We start from the raw sequence: 26809 nt of genomic DNA, 5'->3' as shown, positions 1-26809 counted from the left end.
AAATGGACACTGATAATAATAATCAAAGTAGTAAAGCAAACTGAAGGATAATCATGATCAGTCAGAGTCAGAAAAGACTTTGGTCAGATTAGGGTTCGGATACTCAAAACTTCAAAGCTACTTATTGTTTGATTTGTGCTTTTGTACTGATCATTCATTGTTCATATATTTTAAAAGTTCACATTTTGAGTTTTTAATTACTAAATGTTTTGAATTTTCTTCATGGACTTTAGCCTCCTTTCCTACTTTTTCTTTGTCTTCCTTTTTATCTTTGTTGGAACTGTGACTTGTTTATTTCCTGTTTTATTCTGAAGTTTGTGTCAGGTTTCCCTGCTCTGTTGATGACCTGCTCTGGTGTCAGTAGTTTCACCTGTGTCTTGTTGTGTCTCCTCCATCTTGTTGCCAGTTCCTCTCATCAGTTCTGTGTCAGCATGTCACCATTTGCCTTGTGTTATCTCCTGTAAGTTTAATACCAAGCTTTGTTGTTTGCACTAAACTTTTTTCCTCTGTGTTTGTCACCTCTGCCTTCCTGTACTGAACCTGTTTAGTCTTATTAGACAGTGTTTTGAATCTGTCCTCAGATAAAGTCTGCATTTGGGTCCTCACCTGTTTAGTTGTGATCACAATTAACCTTTATGTTTGCCAGAAGAAATTTTAAATGTAATTTAAAGGCATACAGGATTTTTTTTTGTTTTATTTGAACACTCAAAGTGCTTTTACAGAACAAATCTGTCAAACACCAGTCACTCACATCTTTCATGGGCAATTTAGGATTGTGTCTTGCCTAAGGACACTGAAGCATGTGGACTGGAGGAGCTGGAGCCTGACTTGAACCAGAAACCTTCTTGTTAGTGAGTTCAGTTATTTGAAGCAAATACTTTTCTGTGTTTACGTTGCCATTAAATGTTCTTTGTATTTAATTACAAGAGCAATTTCAAGTTTTTGTTTTCACAGTGTAGGAACCAAGAATTCAAAGTGTTTTATTTTGAATGCACCTCGGCAGCAGCGGATGTCTCATTAGCATCTCCACTGGATGATGGAGCGATCCCTTAACAGCCATGATTCATCATCATAATGTACTGGTGATGGAGCTGTTGCAAAACTTCTATATATATATATATATATATATATAACATGTAACAGTTCTTCGTTAGAATGTCTACAAACAACTAGACCTGTTGGATATATTTTGTTGACATGTGTTCTTACATTATACAAAGTGTTTCTAACAATGTTCCAACCCAGAGAACTCCTCAATTTCATTCAAGGTTCATTAGTCTCTGCTGTAACTTCAGGGTCAAATGACGCATGACGAAGGAGAAACACAGTTTTATTACTTCTCAACATCATCAAACTAAAAGTTTTATCATTGTTTAGATTGAGAAACTCCTAGAGGCCCAAGTTCCATGTTGTATGTTGGAAGAAAAACATTATTTATTTACTTTGTTACCTTTTATTGCCTTGTTAACTTTGGTTCCCTCAGTGTCATTGTGTGTGTGTGTGCGAGAGTGAGTGAAGCCGAAAACACGTTGCTGGGGTTGACTGGTTAAAGTTAGAGTACGTCTCCATGAAATGAATGTGACTCAGTGTAATGACCTTTGCTGGCCTACATGTGGAAGTAATGGGGTCATGTTGCTGCTCAGACTCTACAGTTAATTGGTCGTGTGCTGAGCGACCACTTAGATTTGATTAAGGTGAGGACTGAACTAATTGAGTGAGGGAACTCTCAGTTGATCATAATTAGCTTGTGGATTCATTTACTGCCACATTAAGTCTTCCTTATTGACAGTGTCGCAGGGTGCGTGCGTGATAAACTGTATAAAAAGAGATAGGTAGGTGTGTGTGTGTGTGACGTGACGTTATCAGTCGAGACCTTTATGGCCCAACCAACCTTTGCTCTTCCCTTCTCTTTCATTGCTTTCCGTTTCCTACTCTGTCTATGCAGAGATTTACGAGCCTTGTGTCTGTGTTTGCCGTCTGCCATTTGACACATACAGTGATCACACAAACACACACACACACACACACGCTGCCTTGTTATCCTACATTTACAGGATGGACTCAGATGTCCCAGTATTTGAGATAATATATATATATAATAATATCTTACCATGAAAATGAAGTATTTGATGTTAACACTGTCTATGTTTCCTACGTGTTTCCCTTTAACCTCATCATACAGTGACAGGTCACACGTTAACACATCTGATCTCCCACCTTCCATCTGTGGTGCCTGAGAATTGCACATCTTCATCAATGATAACAGGCAACCAGCACACGGATCCTCCTCCTTGTGGCCGTCTGACAGACGATACAAGAACAAGCAGACGTAAGGACGGTTTTACCTCCAGGCTTCTCATCTCATTTTTCGAAATATTCCACAATGCATATTTGCATTTCGTGCTTGTTTGCTCTGTTTACTGCACTACTTACATAAATGTCATCCATGAGTCCAGTGCTGCTACAGACCCAATGTGCTATACTATATCTGTCACTTTTATTTTCCCCACATAAATCCTCATTTTCATATATGCAGTGTTATATTTCATTATTTTAAGAGGTTATGTTGCTTTTTGGTTGTCTGTTTGCAGGATTACACAAAAACCACTGAACCAATTTACTCAGTAACTTCCTTTAAATCAAAGCTTAAGCATTCTCTGATTTCTTTCATTATGCTAGTTCTGTTCATTTATATATGTTGGACTGGGTTGTCTTGCTTAAATGTTAGTTTCTTTATTTTTTTAAAAGTATTTTTATTTGTCTTATGCATGTCTTTTTTTAAAAGTGCGATATAAATAAAGATATTATTATAACTTGAGGGCAGATGGAGGATGCTTTTTTCAGTTTCTTGCAACATTATGTTTTTGACAATTTATGGGGGGGGGGGGGTTCAATGTATAATGTTGAGACCTTTAGGAATTAAACATCAGAGAATGCTTAAGTCTGTGAGCAGGTGGAACTGTAACAGGTTTGCAGAAACTGAGCACATGGTTGCAATATGTGAGGATCCGGCTTGAAGGAGGTATGTCTCTACAAGTTATCGTTTCAACCTATTTCCTATATTTCATGAATAGTGTTCTGTACTGCTGATCACATGATAATCTGATACTCACAAATGAAAATGAACTGAGGCTCATCTGGCAATAAATCTATACATACCCGGTTTTCATTTCTACATATGTATATCTTTTATTTCATTTTAGTCTTACTTGATATTTATATTACTATGTTTATACCTGCTTTTGCTCTTCCACCTCTTTCTCAGGAGCTCTGTGACAATTGAATTTCCCTACGGGAATTAATAAAGTTCTTCTGATTCTGATCACCCTCTTTGTCACACCTCAGGTCCCCATGAACACACATCAGCATGCTGACTAGTTCCAAGTGACCTGTGAACAAAGCTTCGCCATGACGGTACCGTCCAAGGTCAGTGCAGCTTATTTTAGATTTACATTACACTGATTTTTTACACAGTTTTTCTGAACCGTCCTGAAGCTCAAATTCATTATAATTAAAATATCTTCAGTCGTCCTTAAATGTGTACGTTACCAACCAGCTCAGATCTGTTCTGTGTGTTTTCAACACTGTAATTCATGCAGACCTTTGCACAACAATAGTGAGATGGTTATATGACCTGCCTCTGTGTCTTTAAAGGTTGTATATTAACAACTCGATGTGGCGAGCTCATAAGGGAACAAACGAAGTGTGACTCAGGGAAGCCAATCCGACAAGCAGACAGATAAGGACTTGGGGGTCTATGTATTGTTTGTGTGAAGACTGTCAGTGCTGTCGTGGTAGAGAAGACAACTTCATCTGTGCAGCTTGCTCCAAAACTTTCTCTATTTTCTTGGAGTGTTTGTTGCACTGTCGACTCGCTGGACTGTAGGTCAGGGGAAAAACAGTTGAACGTTTTTTACCAGACCATGGATTATCAGTAACATCATAAATATAGATATTAAGAGGTGAAAATGAGCGTGACTCGTGTGTGGTTGTGTTGGTGCACCCTGGGGATTCTCACTGCTCCGTGTTGGGGCATCACACAGTGTCTGAATGGGACAACGATCAACGTGATCCTGCTGGATGATGAGGAGTCTCCGTGGAGCCTGAAGTTTGTGCGAGGAGAAATACTGAAGGCCATCGAGACAGATTCAGCCATCAATACTGCACAAGGTAAGAAAATTCATTCAGGTAAAAACCTTATTCATGATGGAGCAGAGTGCAGAAATTAAACAAGGACACGAAGAAAAGACAAATAAGAAACTAAAATTTGCAAAATAGCAACAGCATGAACAAAAGTAAAAGCATTAAAAGAGCTTTACATTTCATTTAGAGTAAATGAATGAATTAAAACCAATGAATAAAGTCAAGATAAAACACTTAAATTGCCCAAAGGATAAAGATGAGTTGAGTTTCACATTGTTCTGTATGTTATTGTATGTGGCAGGTGCATAATGAGAAAACTGGATTTATTGAGCTCAGTGAAAACAGTTGGCATCTGAAGTGTTGTCCAGTGATTTGAGCGAGTTTGATTAGAATAATAAAAAAAACGTAGTGAGAGAATGTCTAGCACGTGTGCACAGAGTTATGGTGCATCAGACTCAACATTGTATTAAGACGTCTTAATGTAACACTGTAGAGCCTTGATATTTATACCATTTACTGTATATAAAGTACCATTTATCTGTGTGTGTGTGTGTGTGGTGTGTGTGTGTGTGTGTGGCTGCCTGCCTTTGTATGAACTTGCAAATGATTTATAGCCTATAACTCTAAACTGCGTATTTGTCTAATCAATCGTCCTGTTAATGGCAGCCAAAGTTCACTGGAGTGGTTATTACATTGCCTCAGTGATCCAATTACATTTGAGTAATTATACTATTACTCAAAAAAAAAAAAAGAATACTTGAGCATACGTCAGTGTGAAAGGAACTACCTTCTGCCATTAGACTCTACCTGCTGCAGCTGCTAAACTAATATTAGCGTCACAAGTTTCATGAAGTTGGATGAAAATGCTGGACTCACACTTTTCCACACTCTTCAGATATCTAGAGAGTATTGTGTTTATCACACTTCAACATGCTTGACACACCATCAGAAACAGACCTGCTGTGTCATGTTATGATCATTCAGGTAGGACTAGATTATTGTTGCTCTGATTAGGGATTTAACGAATGGTCTGTTGACATCTACAACCCTAAAGCCAATATCATATAAAATAGAAATGTTTGTCTTCCTCTAACTCTTCTTTCCTTGTGCTAAAGGTGCAGGGTTTAATCTCACAGCCATCTTCGGCGGGTACAACACCACCATTTATCGATACACAGGCTGCCACAGCAGCATGTGTGAGGGAGTGGAAGAGCTAAAAAACCTGATGGTGAGTGAGCTTTGAACTTTTGAATCCACTTTAGGTTCATCAGACATTCTTTTTCCATTTATGTATAATGTGATCAGGAGCTATTTCCACTCGGAGGCAGAACAGTGCTGCATCATCCCTTGCATCCCAGTTTGACTTTCCTGGGAACTACTACAGTTACAGCAGGAAAAAGTAAAAAATCAGTGCTCCAAGTCTCAGCTCGACAAAAACTCACTCAGCCCCTTTCTCCTGCAGGACTCAGGCAACATGGGGTGTGCTGTGGTTGGGCCCACCTGCACCTTGGCTACCTTCCAAATGGTTGAGTAAGTTTTTTACAAGGTCATGTCCAGACTGGGTTAATCTAAAAGAAAATGAACGTTTACATCTCCACAGTATAAATAAATCTAAATGTATGAATGTGACGGTATGGTGCACATACAACCAGCTCATGTTGTAGCTTCTGCCAAGGAGGTTAATGCTTTCCCCGCTGTCTGTTTGTTGGTGTGTTTCTCCTTCTTTAACATTGCGAGATGTGTTTTTCTACATTTTCACCATTTTTCCCAGTGAATAATTCATGGAAAAAGTATGTTTAGGAATTTGGTGCAGCTTGATTGGATTTAAAGGTTTGGCCTTGGCTGAGTTCTAGTTTTATAGTGGAAATGTCAGCTGCTTCACATTTTACCTTCCCCCCCTCCATTGCCGTTCTCTCTCTCTGTCTGTCAGTGCGGAAAAGGGTCTGAGGCTCAGAACACCCATCATGTCTGCAGGAAGCTTCGGCGTCGCCTGCGACTACACACTCAACCTGCAGCGTCTGCTGCCGCCGGCACGCAAGATCTCAGACTTCCTCATCCACTTCTGGAAAGAGAACAACAAGATCAAACCTGAGTGGAAGACGGCCTATGTTTACAAGAAGCAGAGCAACACTGAGGACTGCTTTTGGTGAGTCACTGTGCAGATGTCGGGAACATATGTAAAGTCACTTTATTGCACAATCAAGAGAGTTCTAATCACGCACCACATAATGTGAATTGTGATACAATAGTTGGTAAAGTTATCCAAAACATTTCCATCATATTCATCAACAGATTGACTTGAGACAGTATCAAACCATTTTCTTCTTGATACTGAAAGTGAGCAGTGAGCCAGAAACTCTTGATAATGTTGAAAATATTATGTGTGGATAAAGACAGAAGAATATTGCTTTTATGTCAGAGTAAAACTAAACAGTGATATGACTCCAGCAGCTTAAATCTATGTGTTATGAGGGATTGTGTGATTTTCTCCTGCAGGTATATAAATGCGCTGGATGCAAACTCAAAGTTTGCCCAGCATATTACAAGGACAGTACTTCGCAAACCAGAGGAACTGAGAGAAGTTGTGAAATCACCAAAGAACAGAACGAGCAACTGTAAGTGTGTATTTTTTGACTGAATAAGTACATTTAATTTAAATACTGCACATTAATTGAATTAAATCAAGTTTTACAAGCAGTCAGGAAATATGTTCACACACTGTCTGCACCATAGAGTATAAATAAAGATGGACGACATGACGGCTCCCTCAAAGTGGCCTTCAAATACATTTTCCCCAATCCCAGCTGACTGTGAGGGCAGCGTAGAGTCGTGGCTGCATTTGGTATAAATTAAGTAGATCTAAAATTAAAGTATGCTATACGAACTGTTTCAAAACAGCACAGACAGAGAACTTTGTTCTTAGTGCTGCATTTGAAACTTGTAGTTACATTTTCTGAAAACACACATATCACACACCAAAAGATTAAGTGTGTTTAGTTTTAACATGTTAATATTGGTTAGTTAATATGGTCCTCAGTTACAGACCTTGACAGACCTTTAATGAGGTTGGGTATTATATTAGATCCTAATTCACCACATGATCACAATATGTGCAGTATAGTTTATGGTATTGAGTTACTAACAGTATATATTTCAAGGTTGACTTTAAGTTAGGCTTTTAACCTTCAGGGAATGACCATACATAGACGTAGAACAACTCGTTTCTCAACCACCGCTGGCTCAAGCCTCCATTCATGTTCCAGGTTGATGCAGCCATAAAACAGGGTGATTTGGTTTTGCTATTAACTTTGTGTCAAGGTTGAATTGGACATTCAGGACAAGACATTCAAACAGGGGGACTGACTCCCTCCATCATCTCTAGTGCTGCAAATGCAGTTTGTCTGTTCCATTTTGTGTTTGCAGTGTTCATCATGTGTGGATCACCTGAGGACGTACTGGAGGTGAAACGTGACGCCCCGGAGGCAGACAGCAGTGACAATCTCTTCATCCTTATTGATCTTTACAAGTCAGTGCTTATTCATTTCATCTCTACCGTTGCTAATTTCCAGTTGTCTTCATATTTCTTGTTGTCTGCGGTACTTAGTGTGTGTTTGCACTTATTGTAATGTGTAGTTACTGAAGCTTCACAAGTGGTTCTCTATATTCCCAAAGCCTTCTATATGTCAAACGATGATTCCCGATGATTGTACTTGCATCATCATGTACTTGCTTCTCAACTCTGTGTGAATAGCTTAGCTGTATGCATCCCAAGTGAACGCCCAAAGTAACAGTGATATCTTCAGAGTTTGCAGTGTATCCTGTCTGTGTGCTGAAGCCTGTAAAACTTTGTGGTCTGCTTCAGATTTGCACCTGAGCTGCATTTGCTAAATTTTCATCTACAATGGTGGTGAAGACAACTCCCATGATCCTATGCTGCTTTATGACATCAAACTAGGTCTTTTGTTATTGTATTGATTGAGAGACATCTAGTGGCAGAGGTTACATACTACATGTAAACCTGTATTCTTTCTAATGGCCAGCAAAGGGGCCACTGCATTGGTTGAAAACATTTTCTCGATAGGTGGTTATGGTCTCACTCGCTACTTTCAAGTCTTTTTCAATCCAGCATTGAGTTGAGGATTATTCAGCAGGAGCAGGAGGAGGATTTAACACAATCAAAAACATATACTTGAATATTATATTATATTTCTGCTAATAAATCTTAAAAATCTCCTACACATCTCCTGCCTTCTCACAGTGATAAATACTACAGCAACTCATCACTGCCTTACATGAAGAACGTGCTGGTGCTGACGATGCCGAACACCAGACGTTACACCATCAACACAGACCTCAAAGACACGGTGAGGGGAAATCAATCCCAGAGTGAGGAGACAGAGGTAGTACCTTTTTTAAGGGGGCACTAATTCTCAGCCAGGTGCAGGGACTTCCTGGTGACTTGTTGTCACGACGCAACATCAGTGGTCCTGTCAGTCTGAATAATCTTCAGTGTCATAACATTTCTTAACAGGACCAGATCCAGAAAGTAGATCCAAGCATTAATCTAGTACTCTCTCCCTCTCTGCAGATGAACGACTACATGGCTGCGTATCACGATTCTGTGCTGTGGGTTGGCCAGGTGATGAGGGACATTGTTGAAAAACCTCCGTCTGAGCTTCAGCAGATGGAGTTTGTCAATGTGAATTACTTCAGGAACACCACCTTTAATGGTAGGGAGGGAGACAAAGGAAATGAGACAATTTACTTTCAAAACAGTTGTCACAATGGGAGTTTGTATCTTTTAGAGACAAAATAAAACATTTTGGTCAAAACTTTAGACCATATAAAGATGGATGATGTGTCTCTGCTTTAAAACAATAAGCCGAAATACGAAAGTGAAGCCAAAATATCCCAGCTACGGGTGCGGGTAATTATTTTGTTTGCTTAAATGTAGATATGAACATATCCAGTGTAAAACACTCAAACAAAGTTGTAGTTGTTGAATGGAAACTGCTCACAGATTTGCTTGAGCCCCCAAATTTCTGTGAAAAGTCAAACGAGATGATGTCAGTGGCCCCTGAGAGGTGATGATGATGACGACTGTGAGGTCTCACAGATGGAGGCTGTCAACTGCTGTCACGTCTCTCTCAATGACGTGACATTTTATAGCCTGCAGGCTGCAGTTGTATGTAGCTGCTGTGTAACTGAGTGTGAGGCACATTCTGGGAGAGGCTGTTTATACATTTTAAATTATTCATCTTGTTTTTTGGGACATGATTTTTGATTTACACTTTGTAACTGCATTTTGAAAGGTGCTCTATGAATGAAGTTATTATTTCTGCTGCCATGTGCCTGTGTCTGCTCAGGATCTGCTGGAAGCTACAAGCTGGACATCCATGGAGACAGAGACGTGAATCTCACAATCATTTACACCACCATTGACAACAAGGTAGTTTGTGCTAATTATTTTGCCATTCAGCAGTGATTTAGAAAAAACACTCATTCTCCTCTGAGAAAAACTCTATTGTCGTCTTCCCATGTTGAATCTCTTGTTGTTATATATTGTTTAAGGCTGAAATATTTGTCATGTGCTCCTCAGTACAGCATTTTATTCACATTCGACACTGAACACAACCAAACCGTACAGGTTGAGATGGACCCTTACTTCATCTGGGGACGAAGACTTCCTGATTTCAAACCAAATGAAGGTATAGCTGCACACACATGCAAGGCACCCTATGGACTTTTCTTGCAACAAAAAAAAATCAAGTTTACATTCAGTGTTTTTCACAAAACAAAAACTTGCAGTGGTTGGGTTGGTGGAGCTGCAGAAGGAGCTGATAAGAGCCAAAGACTGTTTATAAAGATGGACGACGTGTGTCCACTTCCTCCCACTATCATGAAATGAAAATAGCCTGGAGATGAACACTGCCCTTTTACAGATTCAGAGAGAGATATGATTGGACGCTACGAGCCAGAGCAGTGAAAGAGCCAATGATAGTAACACATACACTTCAATGCTTGAATGAATAGAAAACTCCTTTTATTTGTCCCTCACGTAGGACGAATCCTTGTGATGACAACATATCCTTCCACACATAAACCTGAACATTATGGCAGCTCCACCTGTGTTTATCTGTTTCCCATTCGTATAAATGTGCTTTGCCCTGGTTAGGCCAGCATCTGTTAAATGCGTCAACTGTTGAGCTGTAATAGTGAACAGTGTTTGTGTTTGATCCTCACCCCTTCAGGTACGGCCTCTCATAACATCGTTGTCATAGTGTTGGCTGTCACAGTGGTTATTGTGACCACCATTGCCTTTATTTTCTACCGGTGAGTAATAGTCCTTTCCTTGTGGAGTCTTATCATTGACAGCATTAAGACAACCTGCAGTCTAAGATTCATGGGAAATGTAGACTCAAAAAGGAGACCAACCACAGACTGTATACAGAGACGACGCTTCCTCACTTCCCCCCAATATCCTGCATACAAATGCTACAATATCAGAATCGGGTCTTATTGCCAAGCAGGTTTACAAATACAGGGAATTTTCTGTGGTGTATTTGTGCAAGTATAAATATTAAAAATGTAAAAATAGGAAAATACTATACACCACGAGAGGAATTGTGCAGTGTGCAGCTCGTCCGTTATTTGCCATAAGGAAGCTAAAGTTTCAAAGTGTCAGAGGATGTTATTTGTAGCCAGAGACCAGGGGATGGAGCTGTGGTTACAAGGCCCCCCCCCCATACATATGCATGACCAATCACGAGACAGTCTCAGCTGTCACCTTATTTTTATAGCATCAAAACTTACCAGAATAAATGAGCACTAGAACAAACACTAGTGTGATAAGAACCACCCAAAATGACATAAACCATCTTTTAGAGTTATTTATTTAACGTGTACTTTTCTCTTTGGTCCATGTTCATCTACTAACAAAGAGGCTGGGTTAATGACCTATACTGTAGTCAGTCACCAGGGGGCAATCAAGATACTTTAGCTTCACTTGTCATATCCATCTTTACATACAGTTTGTGGTTGATCTACCTTTAAACATGGCTGATGTTTGCTGTTCAAAATACATAAATAAAAAGCCCAGAATCAAGTAATCAATAACTACAGTTTGTGATCCCTAAATGTGATTTGGTGGCATTTGTCTCCACGTGTAGACAGAACAGGACAGACCGTCTGCACAGGAAGGGCTGGTCACACATTGCTTCTGATCTCATCTCGCAGGTGGAGAACAGCAAACGCAACGTCGTCTCTCTGAAGGTAAATGATGTCTAAACCTCCTCTTAGTCAGCGTGGAGGCTTTTCCAACACCATCACTGAATCAAACACCAGAGTCACTCTTTCCGCAGTTCCCAAAACTACTCTAACAATTTCATCGTAAAGTGCTCACGTTTATTCGTTACCATGAACACACAAAGAACAAACAGGACTGACTCTGATAAATATGCCTCATTCTCCCCGGTCAGATTGAAGATGAGGGGAACAACAATAATTTCAAGATCCGCCTCGCATACTACGATAAGAAGGTAGCTGGACACTGCAGCAGTTTTCAACTTGATCAACATATGTTTGCCCTCTGCTCAGCACACAGATCTAATGTGGTTGCTGGAATATTTTCAGATTGTAATTCTGAAGGAGCTGAAACACTCAGATGGGAATTTCAGTGAAACCCAGAGGATAGAACTTAATGCGGTAAGACACACACACACACACACACACACACACACACACACACACACACACACACACACACACTTTGGTTGTCTTCTTTGTTTATATTTGTAATGTGCCGTGTCTTTTTTGCCCCTTTCCTCTGCAGCTCTTGCAAATCGACTATTACAACCTCACCAAGTTTTATGGGACGGTGAAGTATGATCAGGGAGCGTTCGGAGTATTTGAGTATGGAGAGAGGGGGTCGCTCAGGGTACGTATGGCACGCACAAAATCACATCAAGTCTAGTTCTGTTTGTTGCCCGTATCTGATTAGTGTTTGCACTGACAGAACAAAAATATCAGTAGCTCAGCACAGAGCGAGCAACAAAAAGATGAAAATAAAAGTGCTAAATACATTATGTCTACCAGAGACTACATGTTTCCACCCCTGTCCATTTGTTTGTTGGTTTTGTGAGCAAGATAACACAAAACTGATTACAGGCAGATTACCACAAAACCTGGTGCTAAGTTAAATCAGTTTAGTGTAGTTTATAAATATATAATACATAAGTGTGTGTAGAAAAAACATTGAAATACAAAACACACAAAACGTTCAATAGATGTTATATAATAAATGGACATATATTAAGGTCATGGAGACATTGGTAATGGCCTTCTTTTCTAAAATCTCAGTACACACACACACACACACACACACACACACACACACACACACACACACACACACACACTAATGCAATCTGCTCCTGTCCTCTTCCAGTATGTGCTGAATGACAAGATTTCGTATCCAGAGGAGACCTTCATGGACTGGGAGTTCAAGATCACCGTCATGTACGATATCGCCAAGGTGAGACAGGAACTCAGCTCTGCTGATGAGTCATGTCATGTGAATCAAGTATCAGATTGGAAGGGGGGGGGGGTAGTTTACCCTGGAGATGACTGTCACAGTCACATCAGACAGTACAGCAACTATAAGCAAGAGAGGTAATCAAGGTTCCTCTGTAATTCATTACAGTACTTTGATCACTTTGTAATTTCAGTCTTCTGAATCTTTTGGTAAAAATGTATCACACCCCCTCAATATTTAAATATATGTAATCAGTTACTTATTATATATTACCAGTCGCCTGAATGAGTAGTTTTATGTAAGTTATAGTTCAACACTTTGGGTACTTTAATACACATCTTTCTTTTTTAAACTCAATCTTCTCAGAAAACTCTTCTCAGGATTTCCCAGAGTGCCACAGCTCAAACTTTCCTTTAACACACATTTTACCCAACTGTTAAAGAAACTAAAGTTGCCTCAGAATATCTTATGAAAAATAATACGCACATCTCACATCTCTATTGATTATTGAGTTCTCCAGGTCACTTATAAATTGAAGTATTCAGAAAACCTCCCCCAACACAGTACTTTACACCAAAATAATATTTAGGCCAGTGGGAAATGTTGTTGCAGTTCTTCCTGGCTGCCAGTAGAGGTCACTTAAGATCAGAGATTGCCTCTTATATTTCTCCTCCACTGGAGCATGTGTCTGTCAGTTTACTGTGAAGTGTGAATGCTCTGTGCAGGGCATGTCCTACCTCCATGCCAGTGACATCCAGGTGCACGGGCGCCTCAAGTCCACCAACTGCGTGGTGGACAACCGCATGGTGGTGAAGATCACAGACTTTGGCTGCAACAGCTTCCTCAGCCCTGGCAAAGGTAAAACAGCAGCCATTGAGTCATTACTTATCTCTTCCCTTTCTTACATTCTTAACTTCTCCTTGCTCTTGGTCTTCTCAGACTTGTGGACGGCTCCGGAGCACCTGAGGAAACAAGGCACCTCTCAGAAAGGAGACGTCTATAGCTTCGCCATCATCTCTCAAGAGATTGTTCTGAGAAAGAGCACATTCTACACCAAGTGCTGTTTGGACAGAGCAGGTGCAACACACTGACACAACCTCTGAAAATTTTCAAAGAATGACCAATCATGGCAGGGAAGGGTTTGTATCGTAAGCACGACTGCTTTTGAGAAGAGATGTTCTAAAAATCTTTTCTCATCTTTATGTTTTATTACAGATTTAAACACTTGTTTGTCTGGATATCACATATATTAGTCTTTATAGGCCAAAAAGCAGACAAAATAAAAAGTCGCCTAACAGTAGATATGAATACTTATTAGTGTGTCATTTAAGGGGACTGCTGGCGGACGTATGCGCTCTACTGGGTGACATTCTAGTTCCTTTAGTGATTCAGTGTTGAATTAATGTCTGTGTGAATCCAAACAGAGAAGCTGTCCAGGGTCATAATGTCCTACTTTAGACCAGATCTTCCGTTTGAAAAGGCCACAGAGAAAGAAGCAGAGGTGAGTTATTGATATCTGTGTTGCAGTTTGCACATTTTCTGGTTTGACTTTACAGCTTTGCATCCTGTCTCCTACAGGTTTATATGTTAATAAAAAGCTGTTGGGATGAGGATTCTGAAAAAAGGCCGGACTTTAAGAGGGTAGAAAACTGTTTGGGGAAAATCATCAGGTAATTTCTGTCCTTAATCTGTGTGTATGTAGCACATAGACTCTCTGAGAGACAGATTACACATTTGTTATAACTTTTAGGGACATTAATTAATTCCCTCCATCTTCCCTGTTGATTGTGTCCCTGTCCTCCAGTAAAATCCACAACCAGGACAATGAGAGCTACATGGACAACATGATCAGACGGCTGCAGATGTACTCCAGAAACCTGGAGCACCTGGTGGAGGAGAGGACGGCTCTCTACAAGGCTGAAAGGGACAGGGCCGACTGCCTGAACTTCATGCTGCTCCCTGGGTCTGTTTCCACTAACAGGAACATGCCTTCGGTGGCTCTGAGAGCTCAATGCGCCGCGACCTCAGATGACACATGCAAATGGAGGAATCATCAATTTGAAAACACATGCAGGGCAAATGAAAAGCCTGCTGCAAATACTCACAACATAATCAAATACTCACCACACAACCAAATACAACATTTTCTCTATTTGCATATGTTTTCTTAAATAGTAGTGCATTGTGCATTGAGCTTTCTGACCTGACCTGAGAACTTATTTCTTTTTAATCGGAGGTTTTACTTACTGCTCTGTTACCTTTTTATTATTTCATCTTTATTTTATCTCCATACTTTTCTCATCTCTTTTAGTGTTGTATAATTTCATCTTTATTATATTTCCATCACGTCACTTTCAGTATTTTGTTATTTTATCTTTATATGAACTTCTTTTTGTCTCTCTTGCCTTCTTGATTTTATCCTTATTTTTATCTTCATCCTTGTAATATTTTATCTTTATCATTTTATCTATCTTTGTTTACCCACCTTTAGTGTTTCCTGATTTAAATTTGATTTCCTCATATCCTGTTGATAGTTGTTTCTGCATGGAAATGTGCATGAAGATGATCTGTTTGCTTTTATTCTTCAAAGCACTTTGTTACATTGTATAAAAAGTGCTATACAAATGAAGTCTGATTGAATTATTAATCGATACCAAAATTAAACATGTTCCACTGGTAGAGAATTGATTTTTTGTGCTTTAGCAACGGCAGAGACACCAAGAGCAGATAAAAATAATGGATGATGGTTGAAATAGTTTGTTTAAACAGCGTCACATTCACTTTTATGGCTTCAATAGAAGATTATTAGATTATTACTGTAATTGAATTGATCTATTGAAAGAAAGTAGGAATCAGGAACCAGTGGATCATCTTGTTCCCTCCTCGTCCTCTCACAGCCCGGTGGTGAAGAGCCTGAAGGAGACTGGTGTGGTGGAGCCCGAGCTGTACGACGAGGTGACCATATATTTCAGTGACATAGTGGGTTTCACCACTCTGTGCCAGTACAGCACACCCATGGAAGTAGTGGACATGCTCAATGACATCTACAAGGGCTTTGACAGCATCGTCGACCACCACGATGTTTACAAGGTACTGGCACCAGTGACCATCCATCGATAGATAAAGAGACAGTACAGATCTGCAGACATCAGCATGTCACCCATCTGTCCTCAGGTGGAGACGATTGGTGACGCCTACATGGTGGCCTCCGGGCTGCCCAAGAGGAACGGCAACAGGCACGCGGTGGATATCTGCTGCATGGCGCTGGACATCCTGGAGTTCATGGGGACCTTCCAGCTACGACACCTGCTAGGCATCCCCGTGTGGATACGCATCGGCATCCATTCAGGTTGACCACACAATTTCTTCATCTTCCAACAATGGTGGAACAAAGTGGAAGTGAACGCTCAAAGGCCAAGATCACTCGATCTTTTTAATTGATTCACCTCCAGTTGATGACTCTATTGTTAATGACAAATCCTTTAATCATGTTATCAGTTACTTGTGTGTGTGTGTGGTCAAGGTAATACTTGTGTTGTGGGGACCTAAATCAATTCCTTATGAGGACAAAAATTAAAGTCCCCTTTTATGTAAATCATCAAACATTTTAAGATGAAGATATTGGTTAAATAAGTTAGGTAAGTTAAGGTTAGGTAACGGTTTAGCTTGGTAGTAATTATTGTTAAGGTAAGTCTCCAGGAAATCAATGTAAGTCAATGTGTGTGTGTGTGTGTGTGTGTCCAGGTCCCTGTGCAGCAGGGGTCGTGGGGATGAAGATGCCCAGATATTGTTTATTTGGAGACACAGTCAACACAGCGTCTCGTATGGAGTCAACAGGACATCGTGAGTATGAAATAAACACATAGCTGACGTACACTGACATTCGTGCAGCCAGCCGCTCTCCTTTTGTTCTGTTGCTCCAGTGCAATTACAGAGGCTATCAGTCAAGCTAATTAAATAAATTGACAACAGCCAAGCCTGGGTTAAAAAAATGTGTCTGACGTTTTATCTTGTCATATCCTGCAGCTCTGCGGATCCACGTCAGCGAACCGACTATAAATATCCTGCAGAGGACCAACTGCAGGTTTGAGTATGAGATGAGAGGAGAAACATATCTGAAGGTAAAGATCCACCAACGTGTTTTGAAATAAATTTCCAGCCGTGTCACTGCCGCACACAGACAATTAAACAAGGTGGTGCGTTCTTTATCAAAAATCACTGGGTGTGCTCGGCCACCGCTGGAGGAATTTACAAGGCCACCAAAAAGAAAGGCCTAAAGATTTTAAAAGACCCCTCCCACCCCAGTTAAATGCCCTTTAAATTGTCTCCCTTCTGAAAAGAGATTAAAAAGTGTAAAGATGAGAACAAACACATTCAAGAATAGCACTGATCTCAAAGCTGACCTCCACTGAGCACCAGATCTAATACTGCAGGACACTCAGTAAGTTTTTAATAAATGCCAGAAAAGCATCTTTATTATTCCGTGGGTCACTGCTGCAGATTATCATCCTACAGGTGCTAGTGTCTCATCTATACATACATGTCATCAAGGTTTTATTTATTTGAAAATTGTTTTTATTTTTTTTTTTAAGGGCTCATTTTTTACTGAAGTGTTTTATACTAATTAACAAAGTCCTATCTCTGCAGTGTCCAGCTCCCTTCATATCTTGTGTGTGTTTTCTAAGGGTAAGGGCACAGAGACAACGTACTGGTTAACAGGTGAAACTGGAAAAAACTACGATCTCCCAACTCCCCCCACAACGTAAGCAAACACTCACGACTGTTTCTTGACTCTTTAATATGGATTAAACAAACAGGATAAAACCTGTTAATTGGCGAATTTAACATGTGTTGTTTTGTTTGGTTTTTTTCAACCCTTGGAAGTTGATGGTAGCTTTAAATATGTATTGATTTTTAATCCACTCATATCGAGTAAGTGTATTTTTACTGGATTATGCAAAAAGTACAGAACAGATTACCATGATATTTGAGAGGGATGTGCTATGGGTCAGGTAAGGACACATTTTGGTCCGGATCAGGATGAGGGGGCAGATTCAGGATTTTGTTTTTACTTCCTGTAACAAGATATCAAATATTTAGTAGACTGATATCTATGAGTGTGTGAAATTAAGTGCAACAATTCTCAAATATGTTAATAATAATAAATGTAGAACTGTTCCTTTAACAGGGTTGTGCTTACCTCTGACTAGGATTTCCATGTAGTTTAAATTGTATCCTGTTCAGAGTAATATATTCCACATGATAGATAACAAGTGTCTCAATTGTTAAGACCATGGAATGTATACAAAGATGGTCGACGTGTCTCCACGTCCTCACGCTATTCAGAAATGAAGCCAAAATATCTCAGATAGAAACACTGATATCTTGTGCATTTGGAGGGAGAGTCTGCGCAGTAGTGATCAGGGGACGGAGCTGTGGTAGCAAACTGAAACACGTGCTTGACCAATCTCGGGTCAGCTGTCGATATTATCTTTTTAAAGCATCAAAGAACAAATTAATTTGGAAAGAAAAATATGTCAAAATTGATGATTCAGACTTGACCTGCATGTGTAATTATAGACTTGGAATTCTATTCTGACACATGTACTATTTCTGTCATCCTGTACATTTAGCTTGACATTAGACAACACTTGTTTAAACCTGGTTCTTTGTTTATATCCTGTTTCCTATAGAGAGAACTTCCAGCGGCTCCAGCAAGACCTCGCCCAAACGATCTTGACGTGTCTGGAGCAGCGCTCCCAGTGGTCTGTCCGCAGGAAGAATCTGAGTCAGGGGGAGGAGGACTCCAAGGATCAAGAATCAGAGGCGGAGTGTGAGAGCCACCATCCTGAGTACCTGCATCTGGCCACTGTCGATAACACGCTCAGTACCTTCCTGTAGCACCGATCCGACTTTTCACCAAGAGTGGGAAAGAGCAGGCAGAGAGGACTGCAGTACTGTACACATCTAAAACACTGCAATACTGCATTTGTACTAGACAAGTACCTCGATGGACAAGGATGCGGAAGGTTCTTGTTTGTTTGTATTTCAGGATGTATTACTGATTTTCCGTGGATACACTAACAAATACTGTATGTATTACCATGAAACTTAGTGGAAGGAAGTGGTCAGGAAAGAACCCATTAAAAAGGGCATTTCTTGACATTTTCACCAAATATTTAGTTTAAATAATGACGGCTGGGCCCCAGTGAGACAGAAAGATATTTGACGAGATGATGCCTTTATGGTCAGTGCTCAGAATGAGTCAGGGTTGCTGCACTTTGAGACAAGAATCGAGGTTGATTACTGTTACAGCTCTGATGGAGTTTTATAGTGAGAACTCGATATCGATTAAACCAGAGCAGGGCCTGAATGTGTGAAACGTCTCGGCTTTGTTGCAGTGATGTCGGAAACTCATCTTCTCTGACGCTGCACTGCAAAATAATATATTGTGTGTGTTGAGCAGCAGAGATTTGTATATGAATTCAAAAGCTGAATTAAAAAACAGTGGAAGACAGACAGTGGTGTAGATAACGGATCACTTCTATTTGCATAAACTTTATAGAGCTAAAAACCTTTAATAATCCATATCTGTCTATTTTGTAAAACTTTCAGTGGCTTTTAAGAACTGGTGACTCTGAGGCTTCTACGTCTCTAAGAGGAAATACTGAGCATTTTTGCTACACAGGAGTACAAACAGTTGTGGATGTAGCAAAGTACATTTACTTTGTATTTGTACTTTCCTTAAGTAGATTTATTTAAAATTGTATTCCTCTAGCTATATCATCAATGCATTGTGTTACATGTTTATTTTGAAGATGATGGCTGCTCATGTCGACAAATGTCTGTTTAACTGAGGAAACAACTGCACTACTACTGGAGCTTTGTTATACTATAGTAAGCAGTAGTGAGTATTGTAGGTACTCAGATGCCCATGTACAATAACGTAAGCTAATCCAGATCTGGCCATGGTGGTGATGTCTGTCTCCCCGCTAAAAAACAAGATCTTCAAATGGTTATTTTAAACCAAAGGACAAAGTTTTATTTTTGTTGAACAGTGACATTCATTTACAATAAGTAAAAAAAAAAAAAAAAAAAGGAAATTAAATAGTCACATTGATGATGTATGTTGTCACACAGTGTTTGTTGAAGCAGTTTTATCCGAGGCCTTAAATTCATATCACATTGTTTTATGCATTCAGATATGACATTGTGTGAAAAGCAGTAAAAGAACTCCAGCATCAGATAGAGATGTTTTTTTGGAAAGAATAATAAGAGGACTGTTGTATAGACTTTTAAAGATCAAATACCATGTGAAAACAAACTATAGTACAGCAGAAACCATCCAACAAATAGTGTACATGTGGATTAATTCAGTGTGAATCCAGTAAACCAAACAAGGTTTATAAAACTGACCTAATGCTAATACATTTATATTTTGATAGCAAAACTCTAAACTCTATTCTTGGGTTGACATCTGTTCAACAGCATTTATGTGAACTAAAATCTAACATATTCAGAAAATCTGATAAAACATAAAAAGATCACCCACCCACGGATGACATCAACCCCCAACCCCACTAAAAAAATCAAGCCCAAAATTCTTTTTACTGTGTAGCATAAAAAAAAAACCCTTAAGAATAAATAAGACAACAAAAATGTACAAAAAAAGGCATGAAGTTTTATACAAAACAGCTAAAACCTTCAACAACAGCTGCTTTAAACAGCATTACCTCAAACATTGGGTTTTTATCCCCCTATTTGTATTCAAGATTGAGTCTTTCCATTTGAGAGCAGGATTTAGGGATTTCTTATTTTCTGACGCTTTATCTCAAAACCCTGCACATGCGGTCAATTTACCCCTGCTTGTGCTTATCATGCAAGTGCACTCAGATGCTTTGTTACTTGTACTGATCATACAAGCGCTCATGCTGCTTTTGTGTGCATATGTAATGTCTGCTCTTGGATTTTTTTCATCTTCATGGAGCAGGAGTCCAGCAGGAGCGGAAAACTCAAGCATCTCGTCCCCGAAATTAGCTGAATAGATGGAAAGAGACAGGGCTCCATTTATTTTGTTTTATAGTGTTCCCATACCCTAAAAAAACTTTAAATTAAGACCTTGTGGATCGGGGATCTGCTGGACTTCTGCTCCAAGAAGGTGTTGTGTTTGCTTCACACACACAACCAAAGGTTAAACCCTAAACACAGGAAGCTGAGGTAATAAGGCCGTGGGGTGCAGGAGAGTTATAGTGAAGCTAAAGTAACTGCCTGTATGGAAATCTCAAAGCCATCAAGCTAACACACCCACATCAACTTGTCTCCACTACAAATCCAAGGGCAGAGGAGAAATCAAGGGAAGACGTTTCACACGCACACAAAAGCAGCGTGAGCATGAAAAGAGCTAAAGCTGAAATGCAGAGAATCTGCCATTTGAGTGCAAGCACAGGCTTTTGAGTGATAGCATTACAAAATCTGAACGTGGCATCAATAAGTCCCGCTCTCAAACTGAAAGATCACGCTCTTGAATACTGATAAGAAAAAAAAAAACACATAAGACATGCCACTCCACGTTCAGTGTGTGACATCTTTATCTCTGCTTTAACAACTCCTGAAAAAAATGCAATCGCCATGTGCTGGAAGAAATGTAACAATTTAAACAAGGAGCAAACCTGGAATGGACTCTTAGGGAGGTGGTGAAAAGACCCATTTTTTTGGACTGAAATATTAAAACAGCTGATTAAAAGAATGCATGTGACGACGCCGACGTTGAATGTGAAACATCAGTCTTTAGACACGCCCAGTTTATCTGTTTGAACTCAAGGCACCAAGTTAGAAAAATGCTGAAGTAACAAAACAATGATCAAAACTCTTTCAGTCTTCTCCCTCCTTCTAATGTCTTTGTTGTGATTATCGTAAGCATGAGTAACTTGTCTTCACTATTCTGACATTTACCTAAAGGTCCATATATCTGCTTATATTTGATGCTTTAAACGGACAAGACACTTATAACACACACATTATTGTATTTGCGTATGTTTTTTTAGTTTCAATTATCAAAATGTTACTAAAAAAAGTTTCCAACTACGATCCCAATTTCCGATTGTCTCACACTCTAACTGCTTATTGCCTCAAGTGTATTTGTGTGTTTCCTGCATGTTGGGGGTCACTCAGTGTTACGCAGTAGCTATACAGCAAAGGGGGTCAGATATGAGGTGCAGACGGCAAATGCTCAATGTGGTCGTAGAAATAATCTCTCTGGTGGTGTTAAACCTCAATGGGTCAAAGCAGAAAAAAATAACGTTCGCTAAATCAAATTCAAGCAACACTATGTAACTTTAACTGACCATCAGCGCCCTCTGCAGCCAGACGTAGTGTTTCTGTTGGGTTCTGTTTCCAAGACACAAAGATGGACAACATGACAGCTCCCAAAAATGAAGCCAAAACATCTGGATGGTCAACTGATGGCTAGCTGCAGGTCACAAATCCTGCCTCCTCCATGTAAGTGGATGGGACAAGTTTAAAATATTTTCATCTGCATTATAAAGGGGTTTATCACTGGTTTTCAATGACTGATCTTCAATATTACTCTTGAACTAACTGGGCCTGATTCTGAATATTTAAAACTGGGACTATCAGTCAGTTCCAAATCTCTCACAGGAGAAGGTATCCACTCACCAAAGAGCAAGAAGAGACGTTCAGGGTGAGGACTGGGAATGAAAGAAAAAACATTCTCCCTATCCCAAATCTGTGAACCACCAAACTCATTCTGAAGCTGCTATTTTATGGCATAACTGTGTTTACAAATGAAACTGTAAATCAGTGAATGAGGATGACGGTGCTTTCTTATTCTAGTCATTCATTATCATGCATTACAGGATGTTTTGAAAGCTGCTGACCATCTTATCTAGACAGCTGTTGGCTAGTTTAGCTGATTTGGCAAGTATAGCTAACCGGAATTTGGAACGACTGCTGGGCGTGGATATATTGCCCCCATTTCTAAGTTACCATTTGTTCTACAATGATTTTTCACATCTTCTTTTAGGTTAAATGTCCTCTGATAAGCTGAGACACAACATTTGGCTATTTGTAGAAATGTGCATTTACTAGAGCTGTCAAGAAAAATGAATGCATATGTCAGTTTTTTGCTGTGAGAAGCAAGTTAAGCAGTGCATCGGATAATACATTTATTGTGTATTATTTATACAATAATACATGTATAAATAAATGTAACGGACGCTGCCACTCTATCTGTGCTGTTGTTGTGCTTTGTGTTTAACTTTATCTTTATATCTCAACTGCGTAAACTGCGTAAACCTTTTCTGTGCTTTGTTTGTTCCAACACGAGACCATCAGTTGATTCCTCGTCAGAAGTTCAGGACTGTGGTGCCACAGGAGGAATTGAATGATCTTTTCTCGATTGGAATCGATAGTTTGTCACCAGTGGAGAGCAAGAGCGCTGATGGACCAGTCACAGGAAGATGACATCATAGCGACATCACAGAGTGAGTTTAATTTAAGTAATTTTTCTATAATTAGATGATAAACAACCCTAGTAATTACACATTAATATCTACTGACATCCACTACAACTCCTTGATGTCAAATTCTCATGGGAGGAGAATTTTCAGAATGACATCTACAAATGTATTATCTTGCACTTGATGCATTTAAAGTCATCGGAGCTGTCAGGAGTTGTGCACAGGGGACTCAATGTGGTGCAGTTCCTACAGTTTGCGAGCAGAGATCGTTAAGTCACGCGTTATCTGACCACCTTTTTGAAACCATACACCTGCCCTGAGCTGATAGTGGGATTTAAATGCTGCTCCTTATCCTAACAACGACAGACAGAGGACACTTCACTCCCCTGAGTCACCCTCTACTCCCCTCTCTGTTCAAGCCTTTCCTGACTCACGCCGACATCTCTCTGTCAGCTCGGGCTTAAAGCTGGCTGTGGATCGCGGCCAGGGCGGCAGACTGAAACGACACCGCTGTTGAGTGCGCACCGTGCACGTGGTGATGCAGGTATGTGTCAGGGTGAAATGTAGAGCGGTGTATATGTGCTCCTAAGCTCGGCTCTGTTGGACTCTTGTTGTGTTTAAAGCCAATCACACCCATTTATACTAAGCTAACAGTAATAACAGCAAGATCAAATCAGTGTTTACCAATGCTCACACTCGCAGCACATAACTAGACCTGAAAGCAGTGATATCGAGACCAATGCTCTTGACAACTCAGAACTGAAGGTGTGCTGACTTGCATACGAGGCCATCTCTCAGTAAAACCTCTTCCACCAAATTTAACTTGGTTAAACCAGCAAAAAAAAAGCCAGTTGACCCTTCTCTCATTGACAGTTGAGGAGTTTGCCTTTCTGTTTTTTTGCTGAAGCTGAGGCGCTCTCTCACCTCGCTGTCTTGTCAAATTAGCGCGTTCGCCCTGGTGTCATGTTTCAATCACTGCCAATCGGAGCCGGAGCTTATTTAAACCTGTGTCTACTGCAGGAAAAGGGGCTTAAGACTCAAAGAGGTAGTGAAGCAAGCTTTTGTATGCAGTGCACACTGTCAGGATCTGCTACAGCCTCACACAGGCTGTGGAGTCTGTGTAGAATGAGATCAAACCAGTGTTAGCCAACGTTCACACTGAGAGAAACGAATAGCTACAGTACCAACATCATTTCCTACATGTTTAACGACAAAGAGTCAGTCTCTGCAAAAATGTTTGCAGTCGACGGCTGGTGGGATCACTGTGATTGTTTCTCAGCAGCCACAGTGATTTAGTTTTCTTGAGCAAACTTGCCTCGTGCAATTAAATGAGAGGACAGCAGGGATAAGAGGCTTCAGTACAAAACAAACAACTGTGTCCATCATTGGGAAGAAAGAAAGTGATGGAACATTGGTTTCATTATGTATCGCTGATGAATGCCTCCATGCCAACTGTGTTAACATCAAGAAATATTATAATTAAGAACTGCTTTCAGACCTGAACTCCGGAGTCTCCGGACTTTCTGCAGTTTTTCTAGCCCCGAGTAAAAAACTCTGGAGAATGTCAGAATGAGCTGATTTGAGAACACAGCAGGAGATCCTCCGACTCAGAAACATCTTATTGCGTATTAACATTCACACACACAGAAGACACCGACCAAGATGTTTAAGAGACCTTTTGGTGATAAGGACCAACATTGGTGTCGATGTGATGTAAACAGAAACGTGATCTCCGCAACTAAATTTATAAATTAGCCCTCACCTAACGCTCCAGAGATTTGTTTTGTTGTGGGCAGAGAATCTCCTGCTGTATTGTTCATTTATGAAAGGCGAACGCTGGAGAAAGTCCATACCCAATTCTGCGGACATTCTCTGGAGTCCATGTCTGAAAACAAAACGGATGCAATCTGATCTATTTGCAATCTCCGATGTCTGTTGGATCATGGTGACGCAACAACAGCTCCTCGCTGCAACCCTAATCGGATCACTGTGATTTTAGTTAAGCACCTTGTTCAGTCCGCTTTCATCTGGATCTTTGGTTATAATTTACTAAGCTCCACTACTTAGCAATATAACATCTGCACACATGATTTATTTCTAACAATAAAATCTCGCTGAAAAAGATTTCTGATGAATTCTGAGATTTTTTTTTTTTTCCTTTTTGGTCATTTTGTCAGCGAACTGATAGAAATGCTACTAATCTGTTTCTGATGCCGTCCCATTGACGCAGCACACAACATGCGACATTATGTACAGAATGTTGTTATGAGCCTCAAAGGAAAATAAGTAAAATTCTTTTACATCCGTGATCCATGGATCTGGAAAAGCTGTGAAATGACAGAAGAGAGAGAGACATTAGGAAGTGCAGATTCACAATCTTAAAAAAAAAATATATATAATCTAACTTTGGCTGCGATGTGGTGATAATGGTGATGAAAATGGTGACGGAAAATGACTGGACTGATGTGTATGGCAGCATTAGCTGGCAACATCAACACAAACATACACAGCCATGATGTGGCCACTTATTGCGTGTGTTAAGTGTGTGCGGCCCATGTTTTAATAAGTCTTTGTACTGTGTGTGTCTTTTGTGTGGTGTATGTGTGTGTGTGACTCTCTACTGTTTATACAGCATGTACACAGACTGGGAAGGACATCTAACACTACTGCTGCACCAAAAGGTCAGGGATATTTCATGTCACAGCACCGGTAATGAGAGCCCATAGAGACGCAGCGCTCAATCAATATCTCTAAGGATGTGCCAGGGACTATGGGACCAGATTGAGCATGTGCATGTATACAGACGTTCAATATACAACCTGCTGCAGGAAATTAAGTGATGAGAAAAGTGATGTTTTACTGGTCAAAAATTCATGATACGTATTTATTGGGAGATTTTATCTCGGTAAAACTTTGATCAGCAGAGGGACACATCTGCTTTAACCAAAAGGATGATGTAAGAGAAAGGCTTTAAATTCCGATTATTAAACTCTTTTAGACTTTTATAGAGGCAGCAAAAACACTGATTATACCTCATAAATTGTCTGTAGATGACATAAGAACAGCATGGTTTATTGTTTTAACTTAGCTAACATCATTAATTTATGTTGTCAGTGTGGCTGGGTGATGATGTAACATGAACGTTGGTTCACATTTCTTGTGCTCTACATGATAACGTCATTTGGAAACCTCTCAACATTAAATATAAAATACTGTCAGGACAATAGGTTTGTGTTTGTAGTTACCCTGCAGTGTCCTGTGTGACTGGATCATAATTCAAGTAGTAAAAGTGATAAACATCTTGACAATAATGAAATAATCTTCCATCTTCCTCATGGAACATTTCTACTGATGCACTGGCCAGTCCAATTCCATAATATTTAAATTCCATTATGTATCTACTAATTCCAGAAATCCCTGTCTGTCTGTATTTGAAATGCATATCTTGAGAACTGTTCTTCTTATCGGCTTTGCATTTAGCATGTGTATTGTTGTTGTAGTTACAATAAAGGCACGTACACAAGAACGGCAATGACACCTGAGGGCTCTGTGTACTGAGTCGAGCTTCACTGATCAGCTCTGTGTGAACAGCTCTTTGTGCAGCAGCAGTGGTGCAGTCTCAGGGTTCTGTGGACTGAGTCTTGCAGTCTGTCTT

General features: G+C 40.0%; 2 protein-coding genes across 11 annotated transcripts in view; one reads left to right on the top strand and one right to left on the bottom strand.

Moving 5' to 3' along the window:
• The first annotated feature begins 2189 nt into the window (after positions 1 to 2189).
• Positions 2190 to 20294, top strand: gucy2cb (guanylate cyclase 2Cb). Of its 4 annotated transcripts, none has more exons than XM_069517039.1 (30): positions 2191 to 2329; positions 2954 to 3022; positions 3346 to 3426; positions 4044 to 4170; positions 5259 to 5371; positions 5606 to 5673; positions 6074 to 6289; positions 6640 to 6758; positions 7567 to 7669; positions 8402 to 8507; positions 8732 to 8873; positions 9510 to 9592; positions 9743 to 9851; positions 10395 to 10476; positions 11313 to 11415; positions 11622 to 11681; positions 11776 to 11847; positions 11975 to 12079; positions 12590 to 12676; positions 13402 to 13534; positions 13616 to 13753; positions 14101 to 14177; positions 14255 to 14346; positions 14481 to 14639; positions 15574 to 15766; positions 15851 to 16025; positions 16421 to 16519; positions 16703 to 16797; positions 17362 to 17438; positions 18370 to 19916. In XM_069517039.1, exons 3-30 carry the CDS (start codon positions 3409 to 3411, stop codon positions 18575 to 18577), a joined length of 3159 nt encoding a protein of 1052 aa, XP_069373140.1. In that variant the 5' UTR covers positions 2191 to 2329; positions 2954 to 3022; positions 3346 to 3408; the 3' UTR covers positions 18578 to 19916. The 4 variants fall into 4 exon arrangements, with proteins under 4 accessions (XP_019938668.2, XP_069373140.1, XP_019938666.2 ...); XM_020083107.2 differs by having other exon boundaries at positions 2199 to 2329; positions 2943 to 3022; XM_020083109.2 differs by lacking the exon at positions 2954 to 3022 and having other exon boundaries at positions 2190 to 2329.
• Positions 19693 to 26809, bottom strand: part of kctd17 (potassium channel tetramerization domain containing 17) — a 19622-nt gene continuing 12505 nt past the window's right edge. For 3 of the 7 annotated variants that reach the window (XM_020083113.2, XM_020083111.2, XM_020083116.2), the window contains exon 7: positions 25245 to 25481. The gene's annotated coding sequence lies outside the window, so the exon portion shown is untranslated. Of the gene's footprint in view, positions 25482 to 26809 lie in introns of all 7 variants that reach the window. The other 4 variants (XM_020083112.2, XM_069517049.1, XM_069517048.1 and 1 more) reach the window with 3 other exon arrangements.

Source organism: Paralichthys olivaceus, chromosome 21 (assembly GCF_024713975.1).
Source record: "Paralichthys olivaceus isolate ysfri-2021 chromosome 21, ASM2471397v2, whole genome shotgun sequence".
Classification (NCBI taxonomy): domain Eukaryota; kingdom Metazoa; phylum Chordata; class Actinopteri; order Pleuronectiformes; family Paralichthyidae; genus Paralichthys; species Paralichthys olivaceus.
Note: the sequence above shows the minus strand (reverse complement) of the source record. Positions and strands in the feature narration are given on the sequence as shown.

What these genes read in the sequence shown, in the direction of transcription:
- gucy2cb (XM_069517038.1), top strand. Translation starts at nt 3,969, where the DNA reads ATGAGCGTGACTCGTGTGTGGTTGTGTTGGTGCACCCTGGGGATTCTC. An exon ending in AAAGAACAGAACGAGCAACT is followed by an intron (nt 6,759 to 7,566) that starts GTAAGTGTGTAT and finishes TTGTGTTTGCAG; the next exon opens with TGTTCATCATGTGTGGATCA. An exon ending in ACCACCACGATGTTTACAAG is followed by an intron (nt 15,767 to 15,850) that starts GTACTGGCACCA and finishes ATCTGTCCTCAG; the next exon opens with GTGGAGACGATTGGTGACGC.